Consider the following 27,379-nt stretch of genomic DNA (forward strand, 5'->3'; position numbering starts at 1 on the left):
TCGGAAATACGAACCTTCGGAATAACGAACCTTCGGAATATCCGAACCTTCGGAATAACGAAGCTTCGGAATTACGAATGAATGCGCTGTCATACATCAAGGCAACTTCTAAACTATAAACTCTGATTCCAAAAGACATTACTTGAAACATGGGATTATCTTCTTCCCTATCATTAGCTGTAAATTATCTAAATCGGTTAACTTGATGCTCACAAGCATTCAAAACCAAGTCATAAATCTATTTTTATCTCACCCAGAATGATTGTAAAACCAATCTTTTATCTGTCTAGATATAGTGTCATAGATGCACTAAAATTCCTTTAAAATTACTCAACTTATTCATGTACATCACTATTCTTCATTAAATACTTTTTTTTTTTAAATTTCTGTTTTTATTATAACAAATTGAAATAAATCACAAAATTTACAAATGATTATTAGGTGATTGCAAATCACTTAAACACAAGTTAGTTACACAAAAAAAGACAAAATAACAACCATAATAATAAAAAACCCTACCCACTTATCCTCCCCCACCCCCCAAAAAAGGAATGTGGCAAAGTGATGACTTAATATCAGTGTTATCTAAACAAAGATAGGTGATTTGGTAAATAAAGTAGACAAGTCAATAGAGTCAACTTGGATGGCAACCAGACTGTGCAGGGGGCCAGCAATCTGTGAAAATCCTTTCACAAATCGTCGATAGAAGGAGCAGAACCCCAGAAAAGAGCGTAGCTCTTTCAGATTCCTTGGTGTTGGCCAGCTCCTCACCACCTCTATCTTGTCCGGATCTGTCTGCACGCCCTCTCTTGAAACTTTATGGCCCAAATACCTCACTTCTGGACGGAACAGTTCACATTTTGAGGGCTTGATCTTTAGTCCATGCTTGCGAAGTCTGTCAAATACACGGTCTAGTCTTTCAAGCTGTTCTTCAAAGGTAGTCGAATACACTAAAATGTCGTCCAGATAGCACAAGACAGACGAGAAGAACTGGTCCCCTAGGCAAATTTGCATTAGACGCTGGAACGTTCCTGGCGCATTGCACAATCCAAAAGGCATACGTACATATTCGTATAAGCCAAAGGGTGTTGTGAAGCTTGTCTTGTGTTGGTCCCTCTCATCCATAGCCACTTGATGATAGCCCGAGAAGAGATCAAGTGTCGAAAACCATTGTGCGCCATGTAACGCATCCATTGATTCGTCAATCCTTGGTATTGGATAGGCATCTTTCCTAGTTTTCTGATTCAATTTGCGGTAGTCCACACATAGCCTCAATGAACCATCTTTTTTGCAAACCAATACAATTGGTGATGCATAAGGACTTTCCTTGATAACCTTTTTCTCCAGTAGCTTTCGGATATGCTCTCTAACTTCTTCCAGCTGGGATGGGGGGATACGCCTGTATGGAAGCTTAACAGGCTCCTCATCTACTGTTCTGACTTGGTGGGTTACCGTTTCGTATGGCCCAAGTCCTCTTCCGAGGCAGCAAAGACATCACTATTTCGTAACAACAGGGCTTCTGCTTGTTGTCTCTGCTCCTCACTCAGTCCTTGCCATAGTAGTCCAGGTGTCTCTAGCAGCTTTATTCTACCTGTATCAGTTTGTTGGTCCCCACTTGCAACCATTCTTTGACACAAGACACTATTGTCATCGATCATCGATGCAAGTTGAAGAGATCCAATTGGAGTTCTGGGATTTAAGAAGATGTCCTCATCTGTGGTATTGTATAATTATACAGTTATTCTCCCCCTACACGAATGAGCCAGAGTCGGACTGAGGATGATTCCCTTCGGAGTTTGCACAATTTGGTCCACAATTACCGTGGTTTGGGTAGGACAAGTGGGTCCTGTCACCTCTATGGCTTGTATTGATCAAGCTGGGACTCTCACCTTCCCTCTTCCAGCAACACGAACAAGGCCCACAGTACTTTTCTTGTCGATCCAGTTCTTGCTTGTGACAACTGACGCATCAGCTCCAATTACGGCTGCTAAGGTCTCACCTGGCAAACCTTGCAGAACATTCATTCCGAGCAAAATGGGATGTTTTGGTTTATGTGATGTATTTGTTACTAGAATACCTCTTTTCGGAACTGTAATGCCAGCAATAGTCACATCAGCCTCAAAATATCCAGAGTAAGGAATATCTGTCCCATTTGCTGCACTAAGAGAAATCCAGTTTAATTTCTTTAGGGTCGACGGCGGAAATGATCGCTGGAAGCAATTGGAAGTGATGGTTGTGACTTGAGACCCACAGTCTACCACACTAGTGAGTTCCACCCCATTAATAAATATGACGCTTGTGGGGCAAATACCAATGAGCATGTTTCATTCTCCATTTCCAGAGCCCCTTTCAAAACTCTCTGACTCTGAAGAGACACCCAGGGCTTGGCTCTCAGCCCTGGGTGTATTCAGTTTCCCTGTTGCTGACTGTTTGACTGTCCAGCCCTCTGTGTACGTGGATTGCCCCCAGGATGAGGACTCTCACACTCCCTTGCATAATGACCCATGCGGTGGCACCGATGGCACTCAATCTTATTCTTGTCTAGAGGAGGTCTCCTGAATCTCCTGGCATTGTCCTGCGTCTCCTCTAACTGACTTAGACGAGAATTGAAAATACCCTGCTGTACTATCATCTTGTCAAGTAGCTCTGTTTGGCCTTTGATCGCTGCAGTGAGCCCCTCTACCATCTTTCCCATCCCGGCTGTGGCTTCGGCCTGGTAGGTGGTGCATTTCTTTTTGCGTGGGATGGTGCCCTTAAGTTCTTCCTCATCCATCTCCACCGCCCAGTCTCGTGCCTCTAGAAAAGATAATTCTGGGTTTTCTTTAAACAACCGCTTCACTTGTCTCCTGAGTACTGGGTCACTCAACCCATCTTTAAACTGTTCTTTGATGATATTCTTCGACTCCGGAGCTCCTGGTTTGCGTTGCAATCGAGTCGCCAATGCAAGTAAGGCATATGCGTACTGTGCCACAGACTCATCTTCATTTTGTACTCGGTTATATATCTGCCGCATTAGTTGACTAGCATTCAGCTTGTCCCCAAAGGCTTCCAATAAGATGTTCATTATTGAATCAGCATCCTTCTTTTCTCTATCTGGGCGATGTTGCACCTCCTGCCTTGCAGATCCTTCCAGGTGAGCTAGCACGTAGTCAATAGCACTCTCACCCGTCAGCTTTCGAAGTTTAATTCCTGCCTTAATGTCCTCCACAAAATCTGAGACCAGCATGTTTTCAGTGCCACTAAAGGGCCTGATTTTCTTTTCCTTGGGCGGGAAATACACTTCCCTACTTTTCAGCTCCAATGACAGCTTTTCCAGCTCCTCCCTCATCTCTTCTATGGTCGTCATCTTCCTACCCTCTTTTGTCTTTTACTCCTTGATCGTTACACACCTGGCCAAGCCAATAGTTCTCAGTTATCTGAAGAGAAACCGCACCCCATCCGTACTACCAAATGTGAGGATAAGGGTTCGGAGTCATAAATCAGACGAAGCAGTTGTTTTTGCGGTTCTAATGGGTATGAGGCCAATCTTTATTTCATCATGTTCAAATCAAACAAAAGAGGGTAGAAGACCCTTGACTGAGGTCACTTCAGTTGATATTAAGGTGTCCAAAATCAACTATGTACATCAAGAATATCAGGATGAGACATCGATTACCGCTTCATGTAGGCACATGCAGCTACAGCCAGTCTCATCTGCTCACTGCATGTATGAGCTTTTTCCTGCATGCAGTGAGTGTATGTCCACTGGAGCATATCGCTCCTCTTTAGCTACATTCCTTTTGTACCTGACTAATTTGCATTATAAAGAAAGGGTTATTTCTCATCCCCTCACATAGGTGATAGTTTTGGTGTGTTTCTCCATAACTGGGTCTGGAGTACAGACTAGGCTGCATACTGATGAATTTTACAGAGGGTCTTAGTTTTGTAGGTGGTTGGGTCTTAGTTTTGTAGTGTTTTTTTTTTGTAGTATATATATGGGGTCTTGGGTCTTAGGTCTTCGTTTTGTAGACACCCAAAAAGACGTGACTAATTCCGGTCACTAAATTTGCACGTGACGGCCCTATGGCTATGCAATGCTAAAATGTATTACTCGTGCAACAAAACTTCTCTCGATTCATTTCTTTCTCATCAATTTTTCACCCTTTAACATCAACATAATTAATAAATCTTATCACCTATCATCATACAACATATTATTAAGGGAATAACTTCATAATTGTCTACTTACAACGTTGGGCTCATAAAAAACAATGAATTTATCATCATAAACTCTCGGTCATCCGACCATTCTACGGACCTTCTAAAGAAAACTTTCTATCATTAACAATGAGAGCATGTTGGGAGTTTCACCTGTTGATTCATGTCTTTTGAGTAGTATCATCCTCCAGTAAGATGGCGACCATATTGATGAGGGCCCTATTAAACCGCTCAATCATGCTATCTGACTTGGGATTGTGTGGTGTTATTCTAGTCTTGTTTATTCCAAGCAGTTCGCACATTTCTGCGAATAGATTGGACTCAAAGTTTGATCCCTGCAGCAATGTGGATGCATGGTATGATTCACTCTTGACGTTGTTTCATCCACTTTGCCTCAGTCTTGGCAGTGATGGTTAACAATATACCTGCTAGTGTCGTGTTGGGATCGGTAATTATAATTTAGAAGGGAATCGTAATGAAGAAACTTTGGAGAAAGTTATACAGTTCAAAATCACTGGGTATTTAATAATCAATTATCAGCTACAGTTTACAATTCGAAGTACATGAAGATATCAATGAAGATTTAGATAATAACAGATGATGAATATAATAATTTCGAAGTATAAGATTGAGATTGTGAAGTTAAGATAATATTGGATGGATGTCTAAGTCTTGAAGTCAGTCTATATGGATGAGTGTGGGTCTAGTATTATATATCTCTAATTATCAAAAAGTCTTTATATCATTAGTTTTGGGGGTGTAACAATTTAAGGTGGAAGTGATCTAAACTTGATCTGATTGGTCTACAGGTAACTGTCTATCAAACTTTCTCTGTTATAAGGGGTGTGGTGATCCTCTTTGCAAGTGACTGTGGCTGGAAGTGTGAGTCATACTTCTTTAGAACTTTTATGCCTTGAAGTTAGCTGACACTAGGTTTCTGTGTTCCATAACGTGATTACCATCTCTCACCAGTTGGATGTGAGAGTAGGCTTGCACAATGGCCTGAGGGAGGCCCAGCTTATGGCCCCTTCCTTCTGTTAGTAGGGCGATTTTGATTTTCCCCAAACTCTTTCAATAGACGGAGGCATATGCATTCTGCAACCTGCTTTTCACCCGAGGAACCGGCTGCCTCTCCATGGACCATGTACAATCTGCATGAAAATTAAATTCATCAACTGTAGCTAGGCTGATGATTTAATTAAAATATGAAATTCAAATATCTAGCAAGATGTGATCATCAAATACCCACGATAAGATGTACAGTATCAGTAGGATATTTGAAAGGGTGGTTCGAGCTGAATAAAAATTTGACATGCCCCCCCCCCCAAAAAAAAGGGTTTTCACTTGATGAATATTTGACAAACACACACACAAAAAAAGGTTTTCATCAGAAGATTGAGGTCTTTTCGTACCCAAAAAATTTGAAAAGCAAAAAAAATTTCAGAAAAATCTGAGGGGGGGTTGAACCGCTGTAACCCCCCCCCCTCCTGCATACGCGCCTGTACAGTATAAAAGTAAACTTTACAAGTAAACATTAGGAAGATGCTTCCAGAAGTTGCAGACATGATAATTTCAGAATAATATTTTTTTTTATGGCGGGGGGGTATGTGTATAACCAGGGAGATATCACCTCCTTGGTATAACTGTTAATAGTTCTTCATCCGCAGTCATCCCTAAAACAAAGAAGAAGCTGTAAACAGAATGACAGGCAAAGTTTTACATAACATCAACAATAAAAAGTTGATGTCTTTAATTATAGGTGATAACTATTCATCAAAAGCTCAACCCTATAAGGGTTTACAACCGAAATGGAAGACTGAGTCTACAAAGTTTTCCCCAAAATACTCCTACATATAAGCATCATTATCAATCGTCACTGGACAGCAAGGTATACCCAGTATTGGATGACCACTGGTCAACTCTCTATGTACAAGCTAGGATCATAAAACTTAGACTCTCCCTTTCTCTCTCCATGAACACTCTGTGCATGGGGATACATTACAATACCAATATGAACTTATACAATATTAAAATGAACTAATCTCTTCTCATTTTAATAATTGATACCTCTCTATGTGGCACCATGAGAGGGGCTACATTAGATCTAACAGTTAGGCTAAATCACTTATAGACTATAATGGACCAACCGTTGATACATTGTACACCAAATGATGGCAGTGATAGGGTATTCATTTAATGGTAGTACCATAGTAGACCAAAAGACAAGACCAACCCTATCCCTATGGCCATTTAATCCATATAGGTAGATCTTCAAGACAACAATTAACAGTGAGATCTAACTTGTTAATGCTATTAAAGTAACTAACAATACATCTCAAATAAAAAAAAATCACATTACTTTATTTATTAGATCTCTATAGAGACCTACTTTTGTTTTTCAATTTGTTTAAACTTTCATCTTCCTGTCTTTTTTTCCTTTTCTTTTTCTCCCCACTTGCTGCCGGGGGGGGGGGGGGGGGGGGGGGAGGTAGTCTAAGTAACTCCAAGCCTGCAGTCTACCTCCCGGGTCTACCTCCTTGACCCACTCTTGGAACACCTTGCCATTTGGAGATTTTTGGCCCTTGTCCTTGCCTGGGTAATTCCCCTTTAAAAATCTAAAAGGAAATCTTCGGTGCTCAGACTGCAAACAAATGTGTGGAGTTCCAATGCCATAATATTTTTTTTTTGAGGGGGAGATGCATGCCGCTGGGGCTGCCCGTAGCCACCCCTATACCGTGCAGACCTAGATAGGCCCTACTGCTGAAAAGTAGCAAACGCGCACTCTACGTTGGCCAATTTCACTGTTGTGAGCATGCGCACCCCCACCCCCTGCAGGATTCCAATTGGCTGGGAATTTCTGGCAATCGCTGGGAGTGGCTGGCGATTGGCTAGGAATATTCTGGGATTCTCTGGCTTTTTTTTTTTTCATATGAGCTACGGGAGGCAGCAGGCGGAGCATATCCCTGACCGAATTAGACTGATTTATTATTCTAAGTGACAATGTAATTGCTCTTGTACTCTTCCATGTGTCTATAAAAATAATCATATTTGTAAAAATATTTTTGTGTCCATATGATCTGCATAATTTATTTTTTGTTATAATGTTTTGATGTAGTTGAATGCAAGGCCTTGTTATTTCTTTTTATACAATTAATGTTGAATTTCCTGTATTATTGATATCTTATAAATTTAATATCATCATTTGTAAATGTTTATGAGAAAACTGTCAAATTTGTTTATTTTCAACATTTTTTATACATGCATATGTAAAATAATCTACTTAGAAGTCAAAGCTATTTCTGTTATGAGTGGTTTATTGCCGCAAAGTAGATTTAATGGATAGACGTCATTAGCTAAGGATGAAATGAAGCAGTGGATAGCTAATATACTTCAGGATTGTTTGAAAATTTAAAAAAGTGAAAAAAAAAACACTATAAAATCAAATTGTAATTTTTACAATATACAATGTTCGATATATCTTCCCACCACACGCTTGGTACCATGAATACTACTTTGAAATTTCTGTTTTGTCTTTTCCATTGGGTGCTTCCTTTTTTTCACAAAGATTTAAGTATGACTTAAGTCGCACTTAAATGTTGACGCGTACATGATATGCAACGCGCAATCTTATTGAAGATACGCCGTAGTGCGTGTCCTCATGACACAATCTGACCAATGCGGCCAAGCCTTTCATACTGTATACGCACCTCGATATTTAAGTGCTACTCTAAGTTATACTTAAATCTTTGTGAAACACCCCCCTGCTTGAAGTAGGTCCATATATGCGTTATATTCAGAGTGTCTCCAGCCTCTTCTATTCGTGTTGCCTACACCATATCCCATACTGATGTCAGAAAATGGTGATATTCGATTCACATTGCAAGTTTACCTTTTTTTCTTTTTTTTACATTTATTCTTAGAATTTCATCTCAAAATTAGACAGGATAATCCCCTATTTCATGTATGTTTTATTTGTTACCCCATAATTTGGCCAAAATGAAGGACAATATATATATTTTTTTCTTTTTCCACTGAAACCAATTATGAAAAGTAATCTCAGATGATGATAAAGTATGATTTTTTTAAATTAATTTGATTATAATTGTATGCTTGTTAATCACAGCAGAGGATGTGCTGTTGGTTTCTGCTTATGTGGGGCATCTATACATTGTTTGCTTCTGAGCGTAAAAGATACATGAAAGTTATGAAAATGTAATTGAAACGTATTGTCACAATAAACATTCAACTGCATTATACTTTGAAATTTCTGTTTTGTCTTTTCCATTGTCAGTGTGCTTCCTTTCTTAGACTGATCATTCCTCTTTTTTTTTTAACCGATCTTGTTTTCGTCAATGAGCTCTTAGTCTATCCTTCCTGTATTTCTTCAGTGGTTCTAAGGGAGTTGTATTTAACATGAAAACATTAGTTTGAAATTGATTCTGTCAGAGATTTGGTAGGTATATAGTCTTAATGGATGGGGACATACTGTCAGAATAATGAAATTCAAATGACTAAGTTTTATTTAGAGGAAGTGAGAAGAATTACAATTAACTATTAATGTAACATAAAATGCCTTGAAAATTATATTATCTAGCCCATACAAGCCCATTCCCTCCCCCACGGTACCCAAATTAGGCTTTTCTGAAAAATATTTTTCACCTTTTTACATTCATCTTTCTCTCAGAAGCTTTGTCTTGTAGTCTCGACAGAAGTGGATTATATGAAGTGTGTAGATTCATGTATCGTAAGAGGACTTGAAGAGACTTGAAAAGCCAAGCCAAAAAAAAAAAAAAAAGTTCGCCCAACGTGGGGCTCGAACCCACGACCCTGAGATTAAGAGTCTCATGCTCTACCGACTGAGCTAGCCGGGCTGTTACACCATCGTAGGTTTAGAGTATAACTATATAGCATAATAATGGAACTTCTTTTTTTCGTATACGGAAGCGCAAAATTTATGAAAGAATGTATTGCGCTATACAAAGACCCATCGGACTCACAAATTCACGTAGAGCTTTAGCCAATCAACACAGGATATTTCTATCGAAAATTATCGAGAATTGACCAATAGAACAAGAGGATACTATCGACATAATAGTTAGCATAGAGATGTATTACATATCTCTATGGTGGTTAGCCGCTCAGATCATATCAGTGAGTTCAGCGGATCGTTGTCGCGCAATACGAATCGAAAGTCAGGCGGGTCGGTGGCCATGAAGCAGGGGGCTGGGAGGGGCTTCAGCCCCATCCCCACATTTTTCCCCCCCAAAACCGCGTACAAAAACGTGATATTTGCATGGTCACCCCTCCCCACTTTTACCTCAGCCCCCCCTCCCCCACTTTGAAAACCGTTCCGCGGCCCCTGCGAAGGACAAGAGCCCTCAAAAACCCGGTCACATTATGATGTGATGTAAACAGGATTTTTTTTAATTATAGCACAAGCGAGCATGAGGGTATGCGGCAGGGTGCGGCAGCGGTTCCACGGCCCCTGGGGATGACCTTTCTTTCTCACATGTTTTTCTTTCCTCCCTTTTCCCTATTAATTTCCTTTCTTTCGCTTTTCCTTTCCCTCTTTTTCTATAGTTTCTTTTCCTTTCCCTTTTTTCTTACCTCATTAAAAAGTTCCTGACATTAAAACATCATCACCCCATTATGTGAAATCACTTGTGATATCATAAAAGTGGTCCTTATTGTCACATAGTCTATAAAAACTGAAATATTGTCTAATTCAAACAATAAAAAACAAAAGAAATAGTGAGTGAGGGACATCACCGATTCTCTCATTTGCATGTGACTAAATTGTGCATATAACTAATTTGAGAAAAATAAGCGAAACTTTAAAATGTAATTTCTTTCTTATTTTACAAACGATTTTGATGAAATTTTCAGCTTTCTACTTGTCTGATTTTTCTCTGTTGATTCAAATAACATTTTTCTGAGGTGGACTTGACCTTTAAGTTTTATTAACATTATTATCGTCAGGGCGTATCACCCCCTAAATATTAGTCGGGATATAAGTACTCTTTTTTTTTTCATTACAATAATCATGCAAGCCTAAAGTATTAGATCACAGAATTTCGATAGAATTCTGTCGTTCCATTGGTTACTTTTCCATAATTCTCGATAGAGCTGATAGCTTTGATTGGCTCATTCGCTATCGAAAATTGTAGAGAAACGTGAGAAAGAAATTTTACTAGTCTTTACATTCAAGTCGCATCACATTTGAATATAGGAAAAATTAAATGTTTTCCAGAAAATCAGAACGATGGACCGATTCTAAGGTGACCAATTTAACTAAAATACTTGAGTTGGGCAAATGTAAGATGTAGATAGGCATTAAATGTTGAAATAAAGAACAAATAAATAACTCCAACAAACAGTTACGAGTATGTAAGGTTATAATGCATAGACTATTTCATGTAATGGAGATAATTGCTCATGAATGATTCATCAATCAAGTTGTCACTCGATCTGCCCTTTACCATCCTACGGATAAAACTTAAAGACAATCTCGCCCCGCGGGAAATTTGCAACTATCAACAAGATTACCGAGACGTTGGGTCGTTCACACAGCTAGCTCAGCCGAACCTCCGGCGCGGTGCTGGATCTGGGTCCGCTGCATTCTCGTCGACCACGGCCGAACTGCAGTTGATGCCCGGCCCACGACCAATCGCTTCGACCTGACTTGTTTATTAATCTTCGGTGTTAAGTGGAACAGTCAAGAACTAAGAAGCCTTTGAATCGAGTGATTGATTTTTGTTGATTTTGAATTTTTCAACGAATTAACAATGAGTTGGAACGTGATTGCCCTAGATTTTGGTGGCGAAGAAACTGCTAATTTTGGAACTCGTCAAGAATCGGGGACGGCTCTGTTTCAAGTGCAGACTTTGGCTACAATTTCAAATTCCAATCAAGAAATGGTAGGCATGATAGGGTCAATGCTTTGGTGGGCATGATAGGGTTAAATGTAATCCAGGGAGCTCCGGCCTCGCGGGCCGGAGCCCAGGACTCATCCGTGTAATTAGGCAGAGGATACTCTCCAAAATGGGGTAGACAAGAACATGAAGAATGGGGTCGCAATAAGCACCCAAAAGGCCAAATAAAAGAGGAAAAATAAATTATGGCACTTACCTCGATTATATGGATGAAGGTCCTGACATCGAGGCACAAACTGGACCCACAAAAAAACGAGAAAAAAAACGGAACGCGTTTGTTCTCCTTTCAAATTGAAATGAAAACAAAGTGGCCGATCGATATACCGAGAACGAACGCGACATGGAGGTCTAACTTTTCCCTGGGTTAGGTAAAATGTAACCCAGGGAGCTCCTGCCAGCAAAGCGGGCCGGAGCCCAGGAGTTGACCATGGAGAACTGGGGTAGATTGGGGTCTCAATAGTAATCTTAAGAAACAGAAATTATGCACTTACTACGTTATGAAGGTCTATCGTCAGTAGAGGCGCACGGCCAATATTGGAGACTGTCTCCAATGTGGGAGATTATCTCCAATATCAGAGACTTTTGTAAAGAATTTGGGTATCCAATTTCAGAGAGAGTCTCCAGTTTTGGAGTCCAATTTCCTTTGTTTACATTTGCTGCAAAAGGATTACCTTGGCTGCAATTGTGATAAGCAGATTCCTCATAAAAAATTACCCCTTTTCACCGTCTACTTTAAAAATTCACCGTCTACTTTTATTTTGATTGTTATCATTGACTCTGACTTGAAGTTCCACTCCCATGTTGCAAGTGCCGTACTGAAAGCCAACCGTGTACTTGCTCTGATCAGGCGTACTTTCATTTATAGAGATAAAGATACCATTGTTAAATTGTACAAAGCATTGGTGAGACCTATTCTTGAGTATGGAAATGCTATTTGGCACCCAAGGTATGTCTGTGACCTTAAAGCCATTGAAAAAGTTCAGCGACGTGCGACCAAGTTGGTGCCATCATTGAAAGATCAAGACTACAGTAGAAGGCTTCGTTCCTTGAAGTTACCTTCCATTCAGTACAGAATGCGAAGAGGGGATATGATACAGACGTACAAGATCATCAATGGCATTGATGATTTGAACAAGGAGATGTTCTTTACATCTGCATCAACTCAGACAACACGTGGACATCTATGCAAATTGTATGTGAAGAGAAGCAGACTGGATGTTAGAAAAAATACTTTCAGTGCCAGAGTTGTAAATGACTGGAACTCCTTGCCGGCAGAGATAGTTACTACATCAACGTTGAACAGATTCAAGTCACAGTTAGACAAGTTTTGGTCTGCAGTGCAATATACTCACCCTTGGGAATAGTAACTCTGGCACAGCACACAGGCACACGTTATTTTAATAGTTAGATGGAGATAGCAACAGTGATAGACCTGGAAACACGACTGCATAAGTAATTGCATTTTTCCAGTAGATCCGGTAATAAAGTAATAAAGGTTGATAAAGAATTTTGTTGTCAATCACACACAAAACAAATGGGCTTCTGACCTTAGTGAGACAAAATTTTGGGTGGAAAAAATTAAACTTTTGTTGGTGTTGTTTCTTTTGTCCTTTTGCAAAGCAAGTCTCCAATGTGGGAGATTGTCTCCCCTATTGGAGAGAGTCTCCCATATTGGCCATGCGCCTCTACTGATCGTGGCACACAAATCCTGACATCAAGGCACAGACTGGAACCTCAAAAAAACGAAAAGTCGCGATACCTCTCCTTTCAAAATTCAAAACAAAATGGCCGATTGAGACTATTGAGACCCCAATCTACCCCATTCCCGTGTCTCCCTCGTTTTGTACGGTCGACTCCTGGGCTTTCGCGGGCCGGAGCTCCCTGGGTTAGGTAAAATGTAGATCTAGTCTACATGATACAATCTTATGACTATTGAACCATAGTAATGGTTTTCATGCACCTTAACATCAACATTAACATGGAATTAAACACACCTCTGCACAAGCAAATGCATAACAAACAGACATGAATGGGTATTTCAAACAACAACTCGAACCATATCTCACAGAACCAACACTACATAAACCACAACAAAACATAAAAATGAAGCAACCGCGTAGCCAGGATTTCATTTTGGAGGGGGCGGTAAATGCACGCGAAGTGTGCTAACTCTTACAGAGCGTGCGAAGCGCGCTCCCTAGGGGGTGGGTGCAGGGAGGGGGAGTTTCCCACGTGAAGCTTTCGGTGTTTCATGAATTCAAATGAAAAGGAGCCGTCTCTCTTGTCTCTAGTACCTGTATCAACTCCAATTAAGTTGACTATATTGCGATTTTGAATCTTGTTTTCAAAAGTGAATGAAAAAGAGATAAAATGGAGGAAATTAAAATAATAATTACCGCGTGGAAGCTAAAGCGTTTTATCAAGTTTTTTCTAAAGAAAAGGGTCTCGAGATAAGGGTATTTTCTAAGTTATATTGAATGCTTCCCTTGGAAAGATCATTTGATTACAAACAATTTAGCGACAGTGCATATCTTTAACTCGCAATTCAGAGGTGAAGAAGGGTATATGCCGGGAGGAAGATATTCCTCCCCGCGCAGAGCAATGAAACTGACATTTCAAAGGGCAGACGTTTCATCAAATGCAGATATCTCTAATACCCCATCGGCTATAATTCAATTGATTTTCTTGGATTATTGAACTTCATTGCAAGGAAAATAGTGCCCAAAATTTGAAACTTTGATTTATTGAAATTATATAAAAAAGGATAATGTATAATTTCTTTGACTTATCCTGAAGCGCTTTATTTTAATGTGAATGATAAAGAAACTTAAGTGTCATTCAAAATTTCAAAATGAGGGCGCAAAACAGGACAGGAGATGAATGTGCAGGGAAATGATATGAAGTTTAATAGAATTTGATAAAAATATTGTACTTTTTTTATTTAATATGACACAAATTTTATACCTTCCTGCTGTTTGCCCCCAAATTATGGTTTAGTAATGAGATGAAAGCGGGAGAGGTTGCCTATATGGAGATGACGGCAGAAATTGATATAAAGATTTTACCTGCCTGGAGTCGACCCGACCAGATCAATAAAAAAAAGAAGATAACTTCATATACTTCGGCCTAACCTTACTCTAATTCCATGCCCTAATGTATACATTTGAACTTTAACTGGCAAGAAACACGTATACATGTAGCTGAGGTGGAAAAACAGGGTTAGAGAAAGGGTTAGGGAAACAAAGGAGAACTGCAATATTGCCATTTAACCGTGCACAGCGCGGAAGCAAAATTCATATATATAAATTTAGAGCAAGAGTGAAGGAGTTTCTCTTTTTAGAAAAAAATAAAGAAAAAACAAAAAATCCCACAAAGCTACCTTTCTTCCCTTTCCTCCCTTCGCTTTTCCTTTTTTCCTCTCTTTTTCCCTTCTTTTTTTTTTTCATTTTTTTTTTAGGGGGGTGACTGCCCCCCCCCCCCCAGCTACGCGCATGAAATGAAGAAGCAGGGGCTTGATTTTAATGGATTTTCATCCTTATTGACACAGACAAACCCTTCATGACCATTTCTACTCATTTTGCAGCTTTTCAATTCAGACCTCATCCAACACCTATGAATCCTGCTCTTTTCGTAATGGCATGATCATAACAAGCATGGTATCATCTTTTGAATGATATCAGATATGCATTGTGTAAAATTTGGAGTTTGGAGAAATTAATGGCCAAACTCAGATTTCAGAACTTTTTTTAGGGTTTATATGCAGTGAACACAAACTTTACACATACAATACATAAAGGTAGACAGATATTCATAAAACAAATCTGACTCAAAATGGCGAAAAAACAATGAATTTGGGCATTTCATGTAACGGCCTCGAAATACAGCCTTTCTCATCAAAATTCCTGAATCGTGTGTAAAGTTATCGGGTTTGGGTGGGCCAACATGGGGCGCCATTTTATCGTTCATTCTGAAAATGACTCTCCCAATGTTTTTTCCAAGAAAATCACACATTGCTACCAAATTTTATGAGATTTTTGGCACACTTAGAGGTCACGTTCACACCCAAAAAATGTTGATTTGAATCAAAAGAGAAAAATCAAAAAGCATAATGCTGAAAATATCATAATCGGATGTAAAATAAAAAAGTTATGACATTTTAAAGTTTCACTTAATTTTCACAAAACAGTTATATGCACAGCACAGTGATATACAAATGAGAGAGGTGATGTCCCTCACTCACTATTTCTTTTGTTTTTTATTGTTTGAATTATACAATATTTCTTTTTTCACAGATTTGACAATAAGGACCAACTTGACTGAACCATAAAATGCTAAAACAATAGTAATTCCACATGTTCAGTGAGGAGAAAACTCTGTTCCACAGGATAATGAGGAGCAAATAAGAATATTTGATATTTCAAAATACAAAAGAAATAGTCAGTGGGGGACGTCATCAGTCCCCTCATTTGCATACTGACCAGGATGTGAATATAACTGTTTTTTTTAATTAAGCAAAACTTGAAAATGTCATTACTTTCTTATTTTACATCTGATTTTGATGAAATTTTCAGCATTATGCTTGTTTGATTTTTCTCTTTTTATTCATATCAACATTTTGTTGGGGTGGACTTGTCCTTTAATACAAGAATATAATGAACTTTATCAACAAAAATTCGTGTTTAATCTTTAAATTTTCATGTTCGCAGACATGGGCACCTCCTTTATAGTTATACATAGTCTGAAGCTTGGTCATGTTGGTCTTCATCTGACTCTGTTCTACAGAAAATTGTAAAATTTGAGCCAATTGCCGAACAGGGGTTAATAAAGAACTAGATCTAGGCCCTATTCAATTTACATGTTGAAAAGATAAAAATCTTCCAAATACACTTTGGTTTTTTGTTTTCGTTCTGTTTGAATAAAAAAAAATCAGATATGGTTGTACCTTACAGCCAGGCTGAAACCGATAATTAATGTGGCGGTGTGCCCTCCCAATATATAACAAGGCCTGTCTAAAGTAAGAATTCATTGCATACAAATTAAAAAGCTTTCTGTCTGTGGAGCGAGAGATCAATACAAGCTGCAGGACAGAAACAGAACAGAAAAAAAAATGGTCGATCGAGACATGATTACTTTATATTTTTGTACAATGGGAGGTTAGCTCATTGGTATTTATTTCTCATTTTTTGTTTGATTAATCAGTTTTCTAACTTTTCTCAGGCTGTACATATGATTATATCCCTACTTATTTCCGGAGTGAACATTCACACCCTATTTTATCCATTTTTGTTTTGTACTTTCATTCCAGGTCAACAAGCTTCCTCATGTCACAGCATCCAGTTCTCAATCTCAGTCTAGCATGTGTGTTACAGCAGATCAAAATGTATCGTTGTTCAATGATGGCTGCCAGGTCCTTAATGGTGCCTTCAGTTTTGGTGAGTTCACTGACATTGTTAAATTATTGGGTGATTTCAAGTTCAGTGCTGACCTTTTGGTGTTGGTGTTAGATCAATTTTAACACAATTATAACACCAAACATGAAATGAAGATGGTCCCGAAAAGTCACTCACTAGTTGTTGAGATGTCAATAGTGTGATCTGGATAAATTTTACAAACTGTGAAGAAGTTTTAGAGCTAGGGGAAGCAATCCAAATTTCAACACCAACACCAAGGCCAACACCGGACTTGAAATCACCCATTGATGTTATGGATCTTATAAACCCGGAAAAGGTAAACATGGCTATGATATGTGCACACTTTATAGAATCTATTGAACATTAGTTTAGCTGTTTTCCACAGAAACTAATTTAGCATTTATCTGAGAATTGAACATGACCATAATTCCTGTTTAACTCTAAAAAATCTAATCTGGAGGCAAAGTATCAAAATGGTTTATGAGTTTGAAAATCATTTTACCTCTAGACGGAATTAACATTAAACATGGAGGGAGAGACGATAAAGAAGAAAGATGGAGAAAATGAGGGAGAATGATGAGGGTGAAGGAGGCCAGGAGGAAGAGAGGATCTCCGGATAAACGAAAAAAAAGATGAAAAAAATTGAGTTGAAGAGAAAGGAATAAGTATATAAAAAGAGGGTATTAAGACAAGAGAAGGACAAGAGTAATAATACAAAGTAAATAAAAGAAGCAGGAAAGTGGTAAATTAGAACTATCTATATTTGAATTTTGATGGGGTATTTGCCTATCAAATTGTGAGAACTCTTTTCTTCAGTGGATCATTTGATAATTTTGGTATATTAAAAATATGTTAAATTTTTTCCTTTGTTTCATTGCTGAATTACAGAAAACAAACTACACTCTAGTTTTGTGTAGTGATCTTATAATATGTGTATGTGTGTGTGTTTTAATTACAGACTCTGTGGTAGAACTGGCAGATTGGGTAGACGATCTGCCATTCTTGATTATTGCTGAAAGGAACGGGACTGTCCATGTGTATCACTGTGGATTGCATAGGATTCTCATGTCACAGGTAGAGTATGACCTGTAATCTTTGAGCCAGAGTTCAAATGTTGTTGATTGACCTTTGAAAAATGATTCTCTTTTGTAGTAGGGTCATTCCACGGGGTTGGGGCAACAGCACTTTTTTGTGTTCCCTATGAATTGTTGGCTTTATCCTGGAAATGTGTTTGGCGTTTGGATGTTGCAATGTGGTTTTGTTGGAAGGCAGTTATGTAAGCAATTACTTGATGCAGAAATAAAAATGTTGAACCTCAAGTATTTTTGATGGTGAGACTTTAAATGATGATGTCCAGACTCTTTTTGGGGGCACCAAGTGTGACATCCAAAATTGTCATTTTCAGTTGAAGATATCTAATTAAAAGATAAACTTAGTCAAATTCAAATGGCCATGATTGATAAAGCAACATTTGTTTAATAACAAAACAGTAATGGGATAGCAAATGAAAAGAGGCTTCATAGCATAAATCATTCCTACAACATCGCATACCACCGTTACATGCGATGTCCGCGTTTATTTTTTTCTGTAACGGCGGTAAAGTGGTAAATAACTAAAAGTCAGAAATCATTCTTTCCAAAGTTATGTGTCAGAAATAAAGGGCAGGCAGTAAGCAACTTTTCATCAAAAGATTAGCTTTGAAAACCAATGTTAATGTCATGTAAATTAATCGAGGGTCGCCGATGTTTTAGGCGATGTCCGAGCCAAATTTGTAACGGTGGATCACATTTCATCGCGTATGTAAAAAGGAGAGACCGGAGAAGAGACCGTCGTTGTATCAGACGGACGGGATGTTAGCCGAAATCCACGTGCACATGAACGGCTATGATATCGGGTGTTTTGCAGCATTGCAATTGGGAATCTTCCCGCAATGTCCGTGTAACGGTGGATTGGATCTCAACGATGTTTTCCCTTTCAAAGCGACGTAAGTACGGAGATTTATCCCGATACTCGTATTTTTAAATCAGTTAAACCTTATCTTAAAAATGTGAAACTATATTATCATGCAGAAAGTGTTTTTAAGTTTGAAAAATCTCGCTAATTTTCCATAATCTTTTACTACAGTCCCACATGTATCTTTTCGTGTAAGTGAAATATGTGATTGAGACATCGCCGTGTTTGTTCCAGATTTGCTAAATGGCCCCAAAGAAATAATGTTTTTATTAGTGATTCCGTGCAAACATGTTTTGAATGTTAGCTGACATGATTCAATCGCAATTTAGTTGATTTTTTTAAACACCGAAATATGTTATTTCAATAGGCCAATGAATACTAAAAACTGCTCTATCACCGATGATCATGCTGACATCTCAAATTTGGTACAAAATCTCGCCTTGTTTAAATTGGCTCCTACTGATTCTACATAATATGGGTATCAAATACCTGATGATCAAATTTGAATTTCCCCAAAAAAATGAGTTTAGAACCAGTGGCAGTGCCACGGGGGAGGCAGGCCCCCCCCCCCCCATTTTTTTGTTTTGCTTGTCAGCTGATCCCAATCCGAAAGAAGGGGGGGGGGGCAAAATAATTTTTCTGTTACTACCCCCTACATATAGTACATGTGTTTTGTGTATGATGAAGCATGGCCATAATCCAATTACTAGTAATTCTTGGCTGTAGGCCTAACCTTCCCAAAACTTTTCATCTTGTTGAATGTTATACTTTTCAGCACATTTTTTATTTCTCTCAATATTTTTTCAATATTTTGTATTTTGATTTCTATATATTCAATTGTAAGGAGAGGGGGGGGGGGGTTCGTTTTATCAGAAAGCAAAAGCCTGTGTGATTGTTTTCAATGTGATTTTTTTTTATTGCAATATAATGAGATTTTTAAAACATGTACAAGTGAACAAAAGAAAATGTGACACAATCAAGTTTGTTTCACAAAAGTTTATTTGCTGTATCAGAAGGTAAATTGCAGATTTGAATTCCATTAATTCATTTAATTCCAATAAAACATACATATATTATGTAATTGCTTAAACAATTAAACTTCAGCGATGAAAATTAAATAGGATGGTCTTAAAAAACTAAATGGAATTGTCTAGATACCGGTAACCACCCTTGATTAGAATGCAGAATAAAATTAGATTAAATTAATCCATTGAGAAATGAAATTGAAGTACAGATAATTTATGAAAAGGTAATGGGCAAGTAATTGTATTGTGAAAACAAAGTAGAACACAACAACACAAATACAAAAACCTTCTATAAAACGTAACTTTATATTTAATTTATGAACTATGAAATGATGAGTTCTATTTGCTATGAAAAAATACAAAGTGAAGGTTCCTGTGTATTTTGCAAGAACAGATCAGATTCATTGTCCCTAGTAATCCACCCCCTTTAATGAGAAAATGTCAAGACATAAATAAGTAAATGATTTGATATAATATAAAAAAATATTTGCTTATTGCTTAAAAAATATAGTCAAACTTCCAAATACTATTTTTCTCAACTACAGGTAGCCTCTGTTCAAGGTGAAAATGTATATCTTCAGTACATGAAGTGTCAATCTGGTGACCTGTACTCCTGGCCTGATGGCGAGGCACAATTCTACCTCCATCTACTTTGTGACATTGACAGAATCCTCTTCCAAACTGAAATTTCTTATTGGGTCACCAGTCTTCTTGAAGTTCATAAACTTGTAACCTGAATGCAGAGAGAAATATTGCATGTTAATTTTAATACTCAGGTTTAGTGTACAGTGTAATACATTTTTTTGCATTTGCCAGTAAGAAGTTTACCAAAGAGTTCTTGCAGTTTTATTTTTGAACATTAGAATAGCTTAGTACATTTTACTTCCTCGCTTACAACTCTGTTAAAAAAACAGAAGATATAAAGGTGGTGAGTTTTTTAAATTAAATTTGTCCACCAAGTACTTTACAATTGTCCTTTTCGCATGTTGGAACTTAATGTTTTATCTAATGTATGTAAGTTCCAGTGATGACATGATTATATTTTAATTAATGTCACTTCTACACTACCATTTTGAGGACATGATGTCCATGTAACTGAGGTAAAACAAATTAGAGTTAACAGATTGAACAAGTTTATGTGTAAGGTATAAATGCGTTGTCCATGTCTTCCATGCCAACTTTGTCTTGTTTTGTCTTGAAAAACCATAGCTTAGAAAAACTGAACTACATGTACATGTAGTACCTTTTCCCTACATATTTTTCACCTGAATCAAAAATTTTATAATTGTGTATGAATAAAAAAAACATTTTACCTGTTAATTGATATGAATTACAGAAGCTTGCTTGTAGATGATGTATTTCTACACTTGAGTAAGATGAGTTAACTTGCATTTAGTGTGTTGATACTAGAAAAATATGTCAAATATTCAAGTAATGCTATTCAATATGACCATTACAAGGACATGATGTCCGTGTAACAGAGGTATCTACATTTGAAAGTAATATCTTGAAGGAGATATTTCAAAGTAATAAAAGATTTGGAGATCGTAAGATAGCACTGTTTCGTTTTTTCCCCTTTAGACAGAAACATAAATGTTTCCAGAGACAGACGGAAGTGGAACCTTGAGGATTAGTATGATTTTAAATATAATGTCAATAATTTTGTACATTTTTCCTTGTTTGAACTCTAATTTAAAGTGCTTTTACTTGCAAGGAATTTGACATACAAAATGTTTTTCTTCTAGTATAATCAATTGAACTTGTGCAAATATTCTAAGGCAGAAAGGGTAATTTGGTATGTAATGACCATTAATGGATCTTAACTTACAATGCTTCAAATTATACCTCTGTTACAGAGACATGATGTCCATGTAACGGTGGTAACACCAAACAAAAATAGAAGGTTAGGCCAGAGAGAGTAGTTGAGTTTTTCCAAAGAGAATATTCCATTCTGTTGAGGCATGACTTCTCTCAACTATTTAGTTCTACATTCCATCATAAATTGAATTTTCTTGACTGGTGAGAAAAAAGAACGACACATAATTTGTCAATAATTTTGTACATTTTTCTTTGTTTAATCTCTAATTTAAATTTCTTTTATTTGCAAAGAATTTGACATGCAAAATGTTTTTTTTTCTAATATAATCAATTGATCTTGTGCAAATAATTTAAGGCAGAAAGTGTAATTTGGTATGTGATGACCATTAATGGACCTTAACTTAATACAATGCTACAAATTATACCTCTTTTAGAGAGACATGATGTCCATGTAACGGTGGTAACACCAAAAATAGAAGGTTAGGCCAGAAAGAGTAGTTGAGTTTTTCCAAAAAGAATATTCCATTCTGTTGAGGCATGACTTCTGTCAACTATTTAGTTCTACATGCCATCATAAATTGAATTTTCTTGACTGGTGAGAAAAAAGAACGACACAGAACATGGCACTGGTATACACACAGAGCATCAAGTTCCATTTATTGATGCTAAATCTTTCAAAATATATATGCCATGTTGGAAAATGTGGAATAAAGTGACTAAAAATGTTGTTAGCAAAATATTTATTAAGAGGAATTGAGATCAACCCTTTTATTTTGACAGTGGGAGAGTATACATGTAGTCTAAGTAAGGATGATAAATGATGTCCGTGTAACGGTGGTATTTTGTCAAATCTTGTTTCGCAATTTACTCAAATATGCAGGGTGGTATGAAATGCCTGTAAGTGGATTTAGTTGAAGAATTGTCCCATGAAACTTATAAGAAATAAAACTTTTCATTTATTACATTTCTATTTTTTGACCCTGATGTCACAATTTTTGCCCCAACCCCGTGGACTGACCCAGTAGTAACTTGAAATTATGCATTCACCTTGTCGAACCTGCCAGATGTCCCTATTGGGAAAGTCTAATTATTGGCAAGAGATGGCCACTCCAACCGTTGTCCATATATTTGTGAAAATTCTGTCTGTACTAACTATAGAAAGCTATGCATTTTTTTTGCCACTGTCCTCCCGTATATGTCCTTGTTTTTTGGTTACAGGGTTTGCAGGTATTGCCTTGTATAACATTAGTTATTTCTCTTATCTCATAATTCACAATTTTTACAAGATCATTTAAAAGATCAACACATTTTTTATTGCAAAAAGTAATGCTTTTGTAATTATGATTTTAAACCATATTTTGTGCTGGGGGGGGGGGGAATTCAGATGGATTAGATTGATGAATATTTATTTGAGCTTCGTAGTTTATTGGCATGAGCTCATAATTCTGTGGTAATACTTTCCGACCTCTCTTATCCGGACACGTTGTAGGGACAGTGATTTTCCGTTTAAAAAAATTGCCTTTTCCGTTTCAGAAAATCTCAAATTCCGTTTCAGCATGTCAGAAAACGGAAATTCCGTTTCCCCATAGACTTTGTACACACGGAAAAGTGACAATTCCGTTTACACATTGAATAGCAAAATCACAACACTAAGGTACACTCGCACTGGTCAAAATTTGTATCTGCTACTGTACCAACAACACAATAGAATCCGTTCTAATCGGATCTATGCGGGTGCATAAAATATTTTTACAAACCCATTTAGCATGCATACATCCTCACCTTTCACATTATTAGCATTATTTTACGGTGAAATGATATTTCATCGATGATTTTGGGGTTTTTTGGACGTCGTTATCATCAGTCAACGGCTTTTGCCAATCCGCCATCTTGGATTTTCAGACCACGATATCGTGCTGTTACATCTTCAAACGTAGAGGGCAGCAACACACGACCGTGTAGTTGAACGATATGTGTGCATATGTGAAGCCCAACCCGGCCGGCCGGGTACGGGTACGATGCAGGGTACAATCGAGTGTGCTGATGTCGAGTGCAGTCACGATGTGTGAATTGTCATGATAATAGCGAAGTGAGATCGTGTTTTCTGGGGTTTTGTGGCCATTTGATATTCTCATTTTGTTGTGATTTTGGAGTAATTTATGTTGCTATTCTGTGTATTTTGAGGGAAAATACGTTTTCCGTGATTTTCCGTTTGAAATGCCACTTTCCGTTTCAAAAGGCCCTTTCCGTGAATTCCGTCCGTTTTCCGCGATCGCGGAAAATCACTGTCCCTAACGTTGGGACCAGCACCAATCCGGATAGAGGATTTATCCGGATCTGGGAGACCCAATATTAAATTCACGCAGCTGCTGCCTCCCCAGGCCAACTGCGGTAGCTACACGTTATCTATTGTAGTGGGCGTACAGACAGTATTCACTGCAGTGTCAGTGCAAATTATAGGCGGTATTTTTACAGAAATGAAATCGATTGATGGCCAAAACTGTTGGATAATTTACCTGCTAAAATGATTGAGGTATACATCGAGCATACCTCGAAAGAAAGAGAATGACTCGATGAAACTAAGTTTTACAATTAGATCATCATGGCGGGTATCGTAGCTTCGCAATGTCAGCCATTGTTACACTGACTGTAGGCTCAAACATGATAGATGGCGCTGTTCGTATTAAGGCCTATATTAGCTAGCAAGACATGTGTTGTTTTTCCTGGGAAACAAAAAGAGAAGGTGATGAAATTTTTGCGCTGCGCCATGATTTACTGGAAAATTATCCTGCCTAAGTTCTTTCGGTAATTTGGGTGGGATATTTTCATGAAAAATAATGTTGTAGGTAGACTATATTGGAAAATATATGTAATCAAAGTGAGTTTGCGTATAGGATTGAGTTTAGATTGAAATATCATTTCCTCACGTACTAGATTGAATAAAAAGAAAGAAAAAATCTCGGCAAGTGTGCATCCGGATAAGGGGAGGACGGATAAAAGAGGTCGGACTGTATCTTGTTTTTTTGTTTATAACTCCCTTTCACATCTCCTTTTCACCTTTCAATGCAGAAACTCGTAGACAGGAATGTTGATGAATTGGACAAGGTTTGTTTTAAACAGATCAAGATAATAGAGGATAAAGGAGGTAAATACACTGTATGTATGGTGTGTTTTATAACATTGGTTGCAAAATGAATTGTTGAAATCAATCACAACACAATTTTTGTCCCAAATCAATCATAAGTTTTGAATTACTTTTAATTGTCAATTTGGAACTGGTTGCTGTCTTTCTCTATAGTTAATTGTACTACCTATTGATTACAAATTTGTAGCTGATATCTTGCATCAGTTCCAAATAATTACCTGCATCATTTTGGCCGAAGGGATTTTCTTCAAGTTCTGATATACCCAGATCTTGACTGTTGATCGTGGGATCGTGGAAAATTGGCATGCACATCACTCATGATGTAATCTCCACAATTTGATTGTCAGTTGTACCAAAATTATTTTTAATCAATATAGTGCTAATTAATGCATAAAATCATAATTTGGGTGTGAATCTTTAAATCTAGCACCAAAACTGCTAGAGTTTGGTCTGGACACTCATCTTAGGGTTATTATCAAATGTATATAAAAAAAATGGCATTATTATTTTTTTTAATGTATTATTTTTAGAATTTCCTTCTGTTTTTTTTTTTTTTAAATGTTATGTTTTTTTTTAGCTTCGAGCTCAATTGTTACTCTAAACGAGATAATTGTGTTATTTATACAGGTAAACATTCTATTCTGCTGTTAGCATCACAGAATGTGTTGTACAGGCTGTCCAACGTTGACATGAAGAACCTACATGATGGTAAGGAAAATTATTAGGGGCTGTCACATCCTGGGGCCTGTTTCACAAAAACTTTGTAGAATAACAAATTTTCAATAACAGTTTAAAGCTACTGTAATCAATCGATTTGATTGGCTGATAGTGAATTTGTTATAGAAATTGTGCATTTGATATTATTACAAGTCTTTATGAAACTGGACCCTGGACTATTAATCCAGCATAATATGATATGCTGACTTTTGTTTAGCAAGCTGTTGTAAATTAATCACTTTTGGATGAGTTTATAAAGCGCTTTTTGCCTGAGGATACAAAGCGCTGCTAATACTACCCCAGATTTAGCTGCGCTGCCCATATTGGCACTCAAGCATTCGAAGAGTTTCTTCCTACCGAGCACTCATTCACCTCTTGATATTGAGATTTCAAAATTTGTTATCTTGGATTAACAACACAAAATGATTTCTTGATATTAAGTGATGATATCTTGATGATATAATTATATTGTATTGGGTGGCTCTAAATGGGATACCAGAAATATTCCAAGAGTCAAGGGCATATATTCTACGAATCGCAGACGGGTGGAATAGTGGCCCTAACGTGTGGAATATTTCTGGTATTCCATGAAATAAAGCCATCCAATATAGTTATTATCTTTCCCACCCACCCCCCCCAAAAAAAAATAAAAAATAAAGGGGGAAAATTTTGATTGAGCAAGTCATATCACCACAATCAGTTAATAATGGCCTCACTTCATAAGATCATTGTTGGATTGTGACTTAAATGTAGTTCATTATGACGTCATTAGGTGTGCTCTTTGCTGCATATCGCACTGCATTTATTGTTGTATGCATTTATATTTCCTGAAACTTTGTTTCATAACTTTAATTTTCTTAATGTAATGAGGGTCTTGATTGATGCAGTAGCAACAGTTGCAGAACAAACAGCCTTTGTGAGTTGACTTTATTGTGTAATTAATACTTAAGTTTGTTGGATTGGTTGTTCTCTCTGTGGTTGATGTAGATACAACTATTAATGTGTTGGATTTTATATTTTGTTTTTACAGTGATTCAGAATGGAGATTTATGTTCAGCCAAAAATGTAAGTAAATCCTAAATTCAGCTTATGAGAGCTGATTTTAATTTCATTGCTTTAGTTGAAAATTGTATGTAAGATTTCAATAAAGGAAAGAATGTTTCTTTAGTATCGCATATATCATTCATTTATCAAGTCTCTTTAACCCTTATAAAGCCAGGTTATTTGGACCCATCACACAGCCGCGGGGGGGGGGGGGGGGGGGGGGGGGATTCAGCCCCCTCAAAGATGTTGGCCACCTAACGTACGAGCGCCGCAAACAAATTTGCACAGGGGGGGGGGGTAGTGTGGGATGAAATCTACAAGGCTGTATGGTTTATTTTTCCGAAATAGTAAGATTTTTGTTTAATATGAATTAATTGCTCTATTTAACTAAATACAGCCCCCAAACAGGTAACTCTTTGTAGGATTCCAATCAAATGTATTTAAAAAGAAAATGGGTATCGCAAATTTTTTCTTATGTATTTTATTGTTTTATAAATTTTTTATGTATTTCTATGTTTTTTATTTTTGTTTTTCAATGAAAATCATTGCTGACTTAATTCTAACAAGGCAAAATTAATTGATTTTAAGCAGTAAAAGTAGAAATAATGATACATTTATAAATTTCGGCTAGAAACACAACTTGCATTGGAATCGTACATTAATTCACTTTTTTTTAAAGTAAAAAGAGCGACGTGGTAGAAAATTTTTAGCATGGCGGATTTATCATGAAAAATTTAGTGCCGCAGATTTATCACGAAGAAAATAGGCCTATTAGGGTTGAATTGTTTTGTGAAAATACAAGGTCAGATTGCTTTGGTTGAATATTTGTTGAATGTCAGGTTTCAGAGAATGTTAAATGTGAATGTGTTTTAGTAGCAGATATCCTTCATTAATTCAAGTCTCTTACAATATCTTGTCAAGCTACAAGGTCAGATTGTATTGGACGAGATCGACCTGTCTCATGTTCACCAGGAAGGCTCTTCAGATCTTGCAACCATAGTGTTAGGAGGACACACGCATCTTGTGACAGTAGTAAGTGAAACTTCATTTATGAATACGAATTTCATGACATTGTGGTTATGTCATTGGACTGTAGATATCATGTTATGATTTCAAATCCCACCTTGGCCATAGTTG

At 37.3% G+C, this 27,379-nt stretch overlaps 1 protein-coding gene and 1 non-coding gene across 2 annotated transcripts in view; one reads left to right on the forward strand and one right to left on the reverse strand.

The window, feature by feature from the left end:
- Nucleotides 1–8,995: 8,995 nt before the first annotated feature.
- On the reverse strand, nucleotides 8,996–9,068 carry TRNAK-CUU (transfer RNA lysine (anticodon CUU)). Its single transcript has one exon. It is a non-coding gene; the product is annotated as a tRNA-Lys (tRNA).
- Nucleotides 9,069–10,655: 1,587 nt separating this feature from the next.
- LOC129272432 (kinetochore-associated protein 1-like) overlaps nucleotides 10,656–27,379 on the forward strand; it is a 95,712-nt gene continuing 78,988 nt past the window's right edge. The window contains exons 1-7 of the mRNA XM_064107295.1: nucleotides 10,656–11,114; nucleotides 16,435–16,561; nucleotides 17,499–17,614; nucleotides 24,406–24,481; nucleotides 25,109–25,189; nucleotides 26,229–26,263; nucleotides 27,164–27,274. Of these exons, the coding sequence (XP_063963365.1) occupies nucleotides 10,983–11,114; nucleotides 16,435–16,561; nucleotides 17,499–17,614; nucleotides 24,406–24,481; nucleotides 25,109–25,189; nucleotides 26,229–26,263; nucleotides 27,164–27,274 (678 nt within the window). The 5' untranslated portion in view covers nucleotides 10,656–10,982. The remainder of the gene's footprint in view (nucleotides 11,115–16,434; nucleotides 16,562–17,498; nucleotides 17,615–24,405; nucleotides 24,482–25,108; nucleotides 25,190–26,228; nucleotides 26,264–27,163; nucleotides 27,275–27,379) is intronic.

The sequence above is a fragment of the Lytechinus pictus genome, chromosome 12 (assembly GCF_037042905.1).
Source record: "Lytechinus pictus isolate F3 Inbred chromosome 12, Lp3.0, whole genome shotgun sequence".
Lineage (NCBI taxonomy): Eukaryota > Metazoa > Echinodermata > Echinoidea > Temnopleuroida > Toxopneustidae > Lytechinus > Lytechinus pictus.